The sequence below is a fragment of the Protomyctophum bolini genome, assembly GCF_963924005.1.
Source record: "Protomyctophum bolini genome assembly, chromosome: 10".
NCBI lineage: Eukaryota > Metazoa > Chordata > Actinopteri > Myctophiformes > Myctophidae > Protomyctophum > Protomyctophum bolini.
In genome coordinates, this window is record NC_137871.1 from 30,437,207 (window position 1) to 30,450,412 (window position 13,206).

Below are 13,206 nucleotides of genomic sequence, written 5' to 3' on the forward strand. Positions count from 1 at the left end.
CAGATGGCAGGATTAGCCAGGGTTTGGAGATGGCCACTTTAATCTGTGGCGCTAATCCCTCGCCTCCCTTTTCGAGATTGAAAGGGCTAATCTCTGCAGAAAGGCTGGGATGACCAGTTGCACACTGCAGGATATGAGAAAGGCCCAGATCTCTCCAGAACAAGATGCTTCTGGAAGGAATGAGAGTAGGCCTAATCTGTTGGCATGACATCCATGACAATATTGTCCTGCTGTGCTGAGGTCCATATGTTAAAGGACCACTTCACCACTTTTCAACCTATCTTCATATAATAGGTCCTCACTAATAATCATGATAAAATGGCACGATTGTTTTCTACTCAGCCTGTGTCTCATAGGAGGGCTGTGGGCAGTTTAGAAACCGTCTTCCAGTGACATCATCATTAGGCAGATTTTCTTTTAAAAATGTTTAGATTTTCATTATCGTGAGAACGATGGCTTCCATTTTCGCATTGCAACTTACCCGAACTAGAAAGCCTGCCGTTTCTATTAGCTTGTATTCCCCATCGATGTCACTGGAAGACGGTTTCTGAACTGCCCACAGCCCTCCTATGAGACACAGACTGAGTAGAAAGAAATGTGCGCCATTTTTTCATGATTAGTGAGGACCTATTATAGGTTGAAAAGTGGTGAAGTGGTCTGTCACGGGGCAACCCGTGCCCTATAGACACTAGAAGACTCTACAATGTAAAACTGAACATTACAAACACACACTGCACAGCTGCTTCCATTAATTGACTGTCTTCAAGCTCCTTGGAGGTGTGGCTATGTGTAGCATCATATACTACTTATCTGTGTTGCCTAATGCTATCATAATTGTTTTGTGTTTGATGTGATGCCTTGGAAAACATTCAGACTCTATGAAGGAAATGTGTAATTGTATAGTTGGTCTAACTCATGGGTCATGGTTTACCTTGTTTGAGTAGATTGGTCCAATTACTAATCATTGTGGGTGGGGTCTCACCTGGTATATAAGGGAGGCTTGTGGAAATGTTTGGGAGGGAATCCTGAGTGGAAAATGTTCAGTTTTGCTTTAGACTAACAAAGGAGACAACTCCAGGGGAGAGCTGCCAGGGCCTGTAGGATGCTGTGCCAACAGTGCCAAAGCACTTTTCTTTATTAATGGAAAAGCAATCAAAGCATCTACCATTCCATTCACGTGCAATACACCAGCCTGATTGACCTACCACTTTCTGTATTGTACTCTAAACAATGAGACAGTGTTCCTCACACTTCTACAATATGCCACGACACACTTCACACTCAAACTATTCTGGCACAATAATGATTTTAATTCTGGAGTTATCCATGCCTTTATTCATTTTTCAGACCAGGCAAATTAATACAGGGAGGTAGTATAAGCTCTTGTGACAGGTTTTCCACTAAAGCAAAGTAAGCAAAGCACAAGAGTCTTAACAGTTTAATCATACAATAATTGACAACCTAAAACAGAACAGAAATATTAACACAAAGCAGTGCGCTACACTCCTGTGGTGTCTGAATGGGAGGAAAAAAAACATTAAAAGGAATGACACAGCATCACAGCATGTAAATGGATGGGGACTCCTGCCTCCGCCCATGTGGAAGTGTTGTCCTTGTGTGGCGCTTCTCAGGGTGGTGATGACATGTGACTGCCCCCTAGTGCTCACTTCTCAATGAGCGAGTCCAGCTGCTCCTGTAGGGAGGCCAGCTGTTGGAGCAGAAGTGAGAACAGGTTTGATTGATGCCAGACAGCCCTGGGGTGTAACTGGAGGCTAAGTAGTAGTACTAGTCGTCTTATCTATACATCTATATCTCCTGTGCACGCGCGCACACACACGCCGAACAGCAACCATGACTGCGGTGATTGACACAGCAGTTATGATTGTGCCCAGGGCAGCGCTCTGTGGATTCATCAATATACACCGCATTTTGCCTTTGTCAATAGGAACAGCAAAACGTGCGGGTAGTGCTAGTTGGATGATACTGGTTACAACAGGCCTCAGCTGGCATGGGCTGAGAACTGCAATCTAAATCTGGGTCGATTTGAGAAACAAGTTTCATCGATGCCATGAGAGAAAACCACTTAGGCGAGGTTAATACCTGGCACTAAAAGAGAGGACATCACATTTTAACAAGGTACAGCCTCACATTCATGCAAAGCACACAGAGCAGACTTCCATTCAAAATACCTGTTCCATCTCTCGCTCCTCCTGTTGTATAATCTCGTTCAATAAAGCCTGGAAGCGATTCTGCAAAACGGGAATCAAGAGAGGTTTGTTCAGGTCAGCATAAACGACACTCATTAAACCGAGATGGATTTAAATGTGTCCGTCCGTGTTCCAATCTGGCACCTGACAGGAAAGGCCACTTGGAATGCCAGTCAGGGCATGACTGACCTTTCCCCTGGTTTTGTGATAATAATAAGTGGAGATAGGGCTGTGACAGCTCCAAATGACACTGTCAAAAAAGACTGCCGTGTCTGCTTATGTTTCACTCGTTGTAAAATATCCCCCCAAAAGAGTACTTGGTAGAATGATGAATTTTCACAAGGTTTTTTTTTTTTTGTTTCTTCTTTCATTGTGCCAAGGAATCGCTCACAACGGGGGCTGACAAGTGATGTAATAATTATGGTTTTAAAAGAAAAGGCTAAAGAAAATAACGTCTCCAAAATGCTGACAGTCAAGGTTAACTGGGATTTGTGTATTTATCTGAATGTAAAATACTTGCATGGTTGTATTCAAGTGTATGTGTGTGTGTGTGTGTGTGTGTGTGTGTGTGTGTGTGTGGTTCACCTTCAGGGCTTGGTTCTCTACTTTCATGATGAGTTCCTCCTGCTGTTTCTTGCGAGCGCGTGTTTCTTGGAGCTTAGCCTTGACGTTGTTCATCTGCACCTGATACTCCATCACTGTGGGCCACAGAAGTACAATAGATTCATATATTACAACTTACATACTCAGTGGCATCAGCTGGCACGTCCCGAGTCTCTTATTCCAAAAGAAGGAATTAAACTCACTATCCAGGGGACACACTGACTATGGTTCTACCCCAAAACCAACAAACTAGAGAATCATGGGTAGATTTGTCCCCGATTACCACAAAAACTGCTCATGATGGAGCGTTCCGTCAAATAAAATCCAACTGTCAACTGCTCCTGGTGGAACGCTCCGTCAAATCAGCTTTATTATAAAACAGGATGGCTGTATTCTTTTTCTTTTTTTTGCTTGGCCTTTCCTTCTTCAGCGATCCTAGATAGGTTTCGCACGTGCGCACTGCCGTTCACTTCTTGTATACAGGCCGACTAAAAAGCTGAATAACGCTCAATCAACGGAGTTCAACAAAACGCATGATGTTCTGAGGTATTTTCTGATTATGGAACATTGGCGTTTTCTAGAGCAAGGATGGCCTCATTTTAGCTCGCTAGCATTGAGCATCTAAAATGGACGCCACAAAACGGACCTAGTACATCCGGGTCGGCAGTCAAGCGTTGACTCTTGCGTCCACCAGGTAGCAGTGAATCGGTTTTAACAAGTCGTAATTCAGTATGCGTGTACACAACCCACTAACATCGACTTGAAAACAATGGCTCAGTCCTCCACCAACATGCTAATGTCTGTGTGCGTGCTGAGCCGAGAGGTTGAATCGAGACAGCCGAGTTGATTTATGCCGTCGTACCACAAAGTACAAAGTAACCCATTTAAGCCCGACGTCTAAATAAAAAGTCTTCTGAAAGAATATATATTCAAAGATTTGCAGCACATTTTCACGATATTTCAAAAATAGCAGACCTACAAGCTCGTAGCGCGTCACTCGGTGGCACGCTATGAGCTTGTAAATCTGTTAAAACGCCAAAACTAGGTTCCCGTCCAGAATGGGTTAAGCATAAGAACTGCACTGATTGCAAGGACAGAGACTCAGGACATTGTCATTAAACTGGCTACTTCACAAAACACTTGTCAAGTTGCTACTTGTGGTAGCAACTTGACATTCTGTGCAATCGATAAGAACTCTAGGAGAAGTGATAGAGAAATAGAGTGTTCTCACTTCTTTTGTTTCACAAAGTAGCAGAGAGAGGGGATGAGGAACACACAAGCTGATAGCAAGGCTTAAATTGAGTACTAGGCAAGTCCCTTGCTGAGCCACCAGGAAGCTCCCTCTCTAACTCCAATTCTACAAACTGTCTGTAATGGCAGGAGCAGGCCAATTTGAGGGAGGGCAGTAGATCAGTCTCCTGTGGTGTCCATGGGGAGCCACATCCCCACACAACACGCTGTGGTTATTTCAGCAACAACTCTACTCAAAGTCCGTTATCTGCAGCCTATCTACAAGTCTAATTGGATTCCCCTGAAATAAAGGTTTCAATCAAAGAACGTGGCGTGTTGTGAGCTTGTAGATCAGCTATTTTCAGCAGAGAGATTTGGTGTAGAGGCCTAGAGTAATTACAACTCCTAGCAGATGGAACTTCTACGGCTAATTAGAGGCTGGGAGGGCTGGTAGAAACAGACACACGGTGAGACTCTAGCCCATTGAAGCTGCTATAAAACAATATTTTTTTCAGTATTTCTCCAATTTTTAATGACATTTCTTTTGTTTGGGGGGGAGGGGGTATTCAGACAGCCAGAAATGGGTAAAACGCTCCCAAAAAGATGTAGTCTCTGTGACACATCTAGGGCGGCAATCTGCTTTTAAAGATTTTCTTAGAAGTTGGTCGATTTGCCTGTCTACTTCCTGATTGGTTAGTCATTTCTACAGGGTTTTTTCCAACCAAGTAGAGTCGCTGCTTCTTCGCCTGGAAAGGAGCCAGCTTAGGTGGTTCGGGCATCTGGTTAGGATGCCTCTCGGGCATCTCCCTAGGGAGGTCCTCGAGTCACGTCCCACAGGGAAGAGACCCTGTGGCAGACCAAGGCGCAGTTGGAGGAAACACATCTGTTCTGCCCCATGGCCACCTAGCCCACTAGGGGGACCCTTTACTTGTAACACTTCCTAGGGGGACCCTTTGCTTGTAACCCTTCCTTGTTTGTAATTCTGGTTTGAGCTTCAGAGCTAGCAGCAGCATAAATATTCTCTCCTCACACAGGACCTAGAGTCATGAGACTGTAAGTTTCTGTTGTTTAGGTTTCTTAAAATGATTGTACTGTGCAGCAAGATGTATATGTATGACATGTGACAAGAAGCAATGTATGACATATAAGTTTGTTTCAAGACATTACAGATTACAATCAAAACATGGGTAACAGTAGGGTTTGTGAAACCGCTTGTGTTTTGTGTTTGTTGATTCTTTCCTAAATGTAACTTGCCTGTTTATTGCCAAGAAAGTACAATTTAAGTTTATGTCAATTGTTTGGCCATGCTGGCTTCAGTGCAATTGTTGTTAACTCATCCACTCAGTGCCACCAGGTGGATACCAGTTTTGGCCCTCGTTGCCACCGAAGCCCATTATAAATCAAATAAATTATTTGTTATTCTATTGTGCATGTAATGTGCATATCATCACCTGAACACCAGATTAAAGAATTTTCGAAATCTGGATGAAGTAAAAAAAATAAAAAAAAAAACGCGCGATGTTCGGAGGTCTTTGCTGATCATCCGGTGATCTAGATGGGAACATTGGCGCTTTCTAGAGCAAGGATTGCTTCATTTTAGCTTGCTAACATTGACGCTACTTACTTAGCATAAGATGGCGCCCAAACAGGATGTGAATCGAACTAGGCCCATTAAGCAACTAGTCGACTAGTAAGTCCACTAGTCGACCTTGTTGGTACTAGTTGTCTAGTTGATAACCGATCGCCTAGCAACCAAGAACTATTCATGCGGTGGTGAAGAGCGCTATCCAACTTAATAAATGTGCATGAATGAACATGGTCTCCCCTCACCTATCTGGTGGTTCCCGTCAGTCTCGTGTTCCGCCGGGTCAGACTCGTCCAGCTTGTCCTGCAGCTGTCTGACCAGGTCATCCTCCGTGTCCATAATGTTCAGGTCCTCGTCGTCCTGCCGCTCGTCCTCCTCCTCCTCACTGCTGCTACTGATGTCGTTGAAGATCTCCCTCAGCTCGTCGCGTTGGGCTGAAAACCAGACGCAATCATGGATTTAAAAGCTAAATAAAATCTCTACTGTTCTACGTACTGCCAACCAGGTGAAGAAATCACAAATTGAGGCTTTAAAACTTAGATTTTATATGAGATATCCTTAGACTATTAGGATTTTATGGATGATGTTTCTGAACATATTGCTAGTTTGAACACAAAATGCTGTAATGTAGATTGGCTATTTTTGCTGTGCATCATGCTTCCATAGAAGACATGCAATCCAAATCAGTCGTGGTGATTGAGAACTTTAATCCATGAGGAATGTTACGTAATTGGGTTACGACAGAGTGAACATCAGACACAGTATGTTGTAAATCTACCTGAGGACCCGTGGCCCATCTTGTGCCCCGAGGTGCCCGGTGAGGAGTCCAGGTTGGCTAGAGAGCCGTGCTGGTCCGCCTCCTTGGACTCATCTTCATTTATCACCTCCCACCCTGAACATCGTCGGGTTAAGGCGTACCAAATCAACAGAAAGAGCCTGGACCTTACCACTAGTCATTAGATCACTTGACGAAAATATTTGCTCTACAATACTGCGACCAACTGATGCATGCTAACCCTAACCCAATGTGACAATGTACAGTCCATCAACATATCCAAAAACAACCCACCCGGGTGTGCTCTGATTATGTCAGGCAAGTTTGTAGTTTCATCACAGCGCTAATGGGCTCTTTGCCCATTAGCGGGATGTACTGTATCTCTTAACTTAACATAAAAAGCATTAGACAGAGAGATATCACGTGAGCCTTTTAGAGGAGAGGACGTCCCCTTCTGGGGCTTTCATCAACATATTTTCTCTGAGATACATTTGCAATGTGTGTGTGTGTGTGTGTGTGTGTGTGTGTGTGAAAGCATATTTAGACCTGCTGCCAGGTAAGACAGAGTTTAGGTGTGTGTGTGTGTGTACTGTAGCTAAAAGGATACGCGTACTGACAGCATCAGCGTCAGTGCTCAGCAGTCTCTTCACCTCTTTTTCCACATCAGGAGACTCAATGTACTGCGAGATAGAGAGAAGGGGTTAGATATGCTGCGATCACACGCACACACGCACGCACAACTCTGGCTACATGCCAGCCAGCACATTAGCGATTAAAAACAGGGGGGGCCAAATCAATATAGCTTCAGCTTGGCTCTGTACCCTCCAGAAGATTTATTCAAAAGACAAAGTAGAAGCCCAGTGTTCACTCACTCACTTTGATCATAGCAGTGGTGAAATTGCTTTTCTTGCATACCTTTGGGGCAAACTAAGATGGAGAGCCTTTATTTATATGTAAATCTTACGTTTTCACTTTGAACGCAGTCCCTGTTTTTTATTAAATGTAAATGGTGTAGAAAACAGATGGATGATCAGAGGAGATGCTAAAAGAGATGGATCACAAAGGGTTGAGGGGCGAAATGAAAACGTCAGAACCTTCTTCTTTGCGGTCTTCCGGAATCTTCTCTTGCGCGTGTTCTTCAAGGGGCAGGTGACTGGAGACAAAAGGAAAAAAAGTGCATAAAATGAGACCACTCGAGTGGATACAGCTCCATCAACTGTAGAGGGCAAGCTGAACTTCCTGAATTACTGATGCACAGTACCCGATTCATATTGGGATTCAAGTACCATACTCGGCACATTGCGCGTGTGTCCATCCATGTTTCATCTCTGTGACCCAGACATATTTACATATTTGACAGCTAATACACCAGATGTTGTTGTGGTTGATGAAGAGTCCAGGGAGGTGTCTGTATTAGAGATAGCCTGCACCTTTGACCACAGCCTAGAGGAAGCCTTTATGACCACGGTCATTAAATACCAACCACTCCTAAATACCATCTCAGAGCTGGGCTATAGGTGCAGACTATTTGTGTTTATATTCGGCAGCCTAGCCCTAGGGCATACCCACAGACTGGTTGTTAGAGGGTTCCAACAACTTGGGATGCCCAAAAAGGAGGCAAAAAGGCAGGCAAAGTATTGTGGTGTCTCTGCTATAATTGGCAGCCGCCACATATGGCGGAGACGCTGCTACTTATACCCATAGATTGTATCATGAATTGAAAACACATGCCATGATTTTGTAAGTGTAACTCTACAGCACCTTTACTATTTGTGTCCTTGTATGCTTATTCTTTGTGTGTGTGTGTGTGTGTGTGTGTGTGTGTGTGTGTGTGTGTGTGTGTGTGTGTGTGTGTGTGTGTGTGTGTGTGTGTGTGTGTGTGTGTGTGTGTGTGTGTGTGTGTGTGTGTGTGTGTGTGTGTGTGTGTACTGTGCACACTTACTGCCGTGATTCCAGACAAACTTCTTGTCCTTGTCTTTGTCCTTCTTTTTGCTCTTGGGGTCTGTGCTTCCAGTAGGCTCCTCTAGAGGTGGGTAAAGGTCTCCATCTAGTGTACACACCAGCATCTAAGCCATAGATTGTACACGAGGATTAAAGCAAAAGAAAACCAAAAGGCAAAGTCCCAAACTCCCAATTTTCAATTTGTGAGACAGCGTCTACCAAGCATGTGTGTGTCTGTCTGTCTGTCGTGTGAAAACTGCCAGTTTTATTGTAATATTTCTTTGGGGGTGAAAACTGGGGTGAAATATATTACCGGTAATTAGAATAAATGTGAATAGAATGGGATAGGTTAGGTGTACGCTACTGTATTTTAACTTAAGTCATAATAATGGTGGTACCCGGAGAGCCAAATGTTTTCTGAGGTGGTACTTGGTGTAAAAAGGTTGAGAACCACTGCTCTATGGAATTCAAACGACTGAAACCTGTCGCAGCTCGATTATGGCGATACGGTCTACCGCTTTGCTAGTTCCTCAACTCTGAGCAGACTTGACCCCCTGTTTCATTTCATCTCATTTATAAAGCCATTCTTGGTAACCTCCCACATTACATTGGTTCTAAATTTGAACTTGTCCAAAACTCTCTCAACCTCAGATCAAATGCTTGGTTACACTATGTCGTGCCCCCAACAAAATCTGAGGCTGGGAAAAAAAAAGCATTGCTTATTTCGGACCCTGGTCTTGGAATGACCTACAGTCCAGACTCAAACTGGCTGCTGTGATTCCCCTAGTGAGCTTTAAAAGGATTGCCAAGGGCACACTTCCCATACACTGCTCCTGCTTTGACGTATAGCAAATGTCAGCTTGCTTTTTAGTCTACTAGCAATTTCCGCTGCTTAGTTTTTATTTATTAGTCCTTATTGGTCGCGTTCCTGTTCCCCCTTTGAGCTTCTTCGGTAGTGGGTACTGTATTTATGAGCATTGTATGTATGTCCTGTTTTTTGTTGTGTATTTTTTGTTACTGGCAGAGCTGTGTCACTTATTTTGCCTCTTGTCTTAGCCAGTTCACACTTGTAAAAGAGACTTCAGTCTCAATGTGTTTTTTTACTGGTTAAATAAAGGTTAAATAAAAAATAAACTAGTGCTTCATCACATGGATTAAAAGTTCTCAGTTCCCCCCAATTGTTTAGTGATTTTTTTTTGCGGTTTACGCCTTTTATTGGTTTTTGAAGGGACAGACAGTAGGCTGACAGGAAACGGGAGAGAGATGGGGGGATGACATGCAGTAAAGGCCGTGTCGGGCTCGGGAGTTGTACCCGCGGCACACTGCGACTGGATTACCAGTCGGGTGCCCAGACAGTTACGCCACCGCCTGGGCAATTGTTTAGTGATTATTGACCGATTTTCTACATCTTCATCTTTTAGGATTAATTGCACAAAATATTCAAATGATGAAATTAGTAAATCAGTCTGGATTCCAGACTATCAGTGTCCTGGAGTTGAGAAAAATAGCATCTCATTACTTGCACCATTTAATAAACTGTCCTATGCATGCATTCCATGAGGTATGATGATTTTATGGATATTATGATTATTGATGTTATTACCTGACAAACATCAGCAGTCTTATAAAAGGTCTTCTTATCTACTGTTTTCAGTGACTCCAGGATGCAGGGCAGATCTACTAGCTTGCAGGCCAAGGGGACGCGGTCCACTCTCACTATGCCATGACGACCATCCGCTAGAGCACAAACACAGACAGTGTTATGTCAGGATCATCATTATCATCTTGTCAATTATTTTGAGGTACCGTATAATATGGAACAATAAAAACTATGGGCATTTATTTCTGTGTGTGACCCTCCACCAGGCACGTGCAGAGAGTGAAATCCCATAAGAGGGCACTTTTGGCCCAAAATAGCAGATCTACAAGCTCACAACACGTTGAGAGCTTGTAGATCAGCTATTTTCAGGGCACAACCCTGCACTCTTTATCTACTGGAGATGCGGTTTACGACATGGATTTCGAAACAAATTAGTTCAGGAGACTTCAGGAGAAAAAACAATTCTCCTGAATGCTGCCTTCCGGTATGGCATGGAAAGGAGAGAAGGGCATTTGCATTTCTTTCACCACAGTAAATGCTGCATTTGTGGTCTGGAGAGGGCAGTTGTTTTACAAACGGGTAAAAGGGCAGGGGCTGAAGCCCCCTTTGATATCTATGTGTGCAGTCCCTGCCCTCCATGGTTTGATTTGTTTCAATCTGAAACTGTGTAATAGTGACTGGTAAACTGTGTAATAGTGACTGGTAAATTGTGTAATAGTGACTGGTAAACTGTGTAATAGTGACTGGTAAACTGTGTAATAGTGACTGGTAAACTGTGTAATAGTGACTGGTAAACTGTGTAATAGTGACTGGTAAACTGTGTAATAGTGACTGGTAAACTGTGTAATAGTGACTGGTAAATTGACTTACGGTGCAACTCAATGGTGAGTCTGTCTTTAATGTTCACACTGCCAGACTGAGCAATCCTTCTTACTGTTGATGCATATTCCTTAAAAACAAATAGAACATGATAGAATTTAAACACCATCCGCGTATTTAATTTAATTTTTAAATAAATGAATATTTACTTCTCTTACCTGGGGCAGACGGAGGACAAACTGACTCTCCAACTCATAGGGAGCATCGTCCTTGTTCTTTGATCCGACCTTTCCGACTGAAATGAGAACATTTTGAGTAAGGAATAAGGATCACTATGGAATACCCATTTAACCCATTTAGACCTGAGGCCGATTCTAAAAACGACTTCTAAATCCTAACTTCGTTTTCTGAAAAACTTCAACAAACTGTTATACTTAAAAACTGCTAAATATTGTCTCTGTCGGGTAGAAACCTCATACAGTATGTCCAAATCAGTTACCTTTCAGGATTCTAATTCAAATGTAGCAGTTTGACAAACTCAAATTGCGGGTGGCACTTTTGACGCGTTGGTTTTGTGTGACATTATAGTATGTTCAAGTAGGGCATTTATTTACACAAAAAAAACACAAAAGGTTAAAATATGGAGATAAAATATTTCTGCCCAACAACAGCGATATAGCAACGACTAAAATGACACAAATGACACAGCTTAAAAGGTATAACAACCACAGAGAACGTATCTGTCGTATTTGACCAGTCCAAACCAACAACTCCTTACTACAAAACTATTGCATGTAACTACTAGTGTCAACAGTATAATGGTTGACAAAACTTGACAGTATAATTTATTTAATATTTATACCCAATGGCAGTTGCATTGATGTCGTCTTAATATGATTCTGTTGCAAGGAGTTGCAACTAGTTGCATTGGTGCGGACTGGCTCTTAATCCAGAGCAATTTACAGTATGAATAAGAACACAGGCTAGATTTTCATGTCAAGGTCCTTGACATATACTTACGGTATATCAAAATTGTATAAGGTATCTACCCTAAGCCTAAATGGGGAACATAGAACCTGGGGGATTAGGGATGACCCGGACAAGTGTATCCATGGTCCAGAATATCTCGCTAATGCACAGGGCTACATTTCATTTGTGAAGGAGAATGAAAAGGCAAGTATGTAGGCAAAGTAGTGAAGCAGCCTACATCATCATAAGTGGACAGTTGCAATTGCCCGACCGCAGTTTCCGGTTTTTTTATAGTGCAACTCTGTATGCAGTGTGCACACAAAAATACAACAAAAACACAAAAACATAGCAAGAAAACATATGTAAAATGTACATAGCTGTAAATCATCAAGATAACTATAAGACCACAATGCAATGCAACCACTAAATGTACTAAATGTTATGACCCTATTGTAAACAAGTGTAATGCTTTATGATGGGTCGTCCACAGTTAACAGTTTTTGTATTGAGTTGTGTTTGAAATGTACTGTAATTCTCCAAACTGTTAATAAATACTTCAATCAATGTGACGGGGGGCAAATAATCTAATGGATTTGGGGTTTTTAGTCCAACCAAAATAAACAGTGACAATGACGCATGATTTCAAACAACGAGACCATACAGGACCTCAATGGAAACAATTTAGTCATCGGGAATTTTGGGGGTAATCCTTAGTTTATGCTGTTTGCATATCTGTCAATTAAGTATTCAATCAATCAACAAAGATACTGTAAAAGATAACATTACAGTGTGGTGCAGCGTTAGCTGATTGTGATCAATGCTATTGCTCTAGCAGCAGCTTATTAAACCAACGTGAGTCTTTCTCAAATAATAAATACAGCTATTACAAATGTACTACTACTTTATCTATAGGTAACATAACAATATCTATCGTTAGTCGTCTATAGTTACGTTTGTTTTCTGCAGTGCATCAGGCTCAGGCTAGCTTAGCTAACGTTAGCTAATCAAGCTAAATGCAAAGCAAAACGTTTACCTTTCAGTTTGGAAGTAATCTTTGTTTTCTTGCCTTCCATGTTACAGCTAACGGCTACACAAATGTGTGTTTACAAAAGTAGAATAATGTGGGTAACAACGTAAACTGTAGACTCTTCTAATGAATTCGTATTCTCCTCATTAAAGGTCTATCTAATTCTAAAGAATGGACCAGAGCTACTAACTATATCTATCTATCTATCTGCTTTGTTAGTATTCGTGCTGCATTCAGGAGTCAGAACCCACCCTCGGAAAATGGACCTCCATATTCTGACCCTAAATCACGAATCTCTACCGAATCCACGTGGTGTCCCAAAACCTAACCCTGTTTGACCGTGACCTCCCTTCGAGGTCAGAAATGGAATGGAGCTGGCCAAATTATTATTACATCTGTAGAATTAGTAGTTATTTATCTCTTTATACCGTCATCTCACTTCCGGTTCAA

At 42.4% G+C, this 13,206-nt stretch overlaps 1 protein-coding gene across 1 annotated transcript; it reads right to left on the reverse strand.

Moving 5' to 3' along the window:
• Nucleotides 1-1,306: 1,306 nt before the first annotated feature.
• Nucleotides 1,307-13,104, reverse strand: taf7 (TAF7 RNA polymerase II, TATA box binding protein (TBP)-associated factor). The gene is made up of 12 exons (XM_080774671.1): nucleotides 12,763-13,104; nucleotides 10,979-11,055; nucleotides 10,812-10,890; nucleotides 9,945-10,078; nucleotides 8,343-8,466; nucleotides 7,495-7,553; nucleotides 7,008-7,080; nucleotides 6,404-6,517; nucleotides 5,871-6,059; nucleotides 2,793-2,905; nucleotides 2,190-2,249; nucleotides 1,307-1,708 (listed from the first exon to the last, which is right to left on the reverse strand). The coding sequence occupies exons 1-12, from the start codon at nucleotides 12,800-12,802 to the stop codon at nucleotides 1,664-1,666; spliced, it is 1,107 nt and encodes a 368-aa protein (XP_080630797.1). The 5' UTR covers nucleotides 12,803-13,104; the 3' UTR covers nucleotides 1,307-1,663.
• Between the last annotated feature and the right edge of the window lie 102 nt (nucleotides 13,105-13,206).

Excerpts from the sequence above, each read along its gene's own strand:
- taf7 (XM_080774671.1), bottom strand. The coding sequence starts at position 12,802 with ATGGAAGGCAAGAAAACAAAGATTACTTCCAAACTGAAAG. Across the intron at positions 11,056-12,762 it reads GATTACTTCCAAACTGAAAG|TCGGAAAGGTCGGATCAAAG; the intron begins GTAAACGTTTTG and ends TTCTCATTTCAG. Across the intron at positions 6,060-6,403 it reads GATGGGCCACGGGTCCTCAG|CCCAACGCGACGAGCTGAGG; the intron begins GTAGATTTACAA and ends TCTGGTTTTCAG.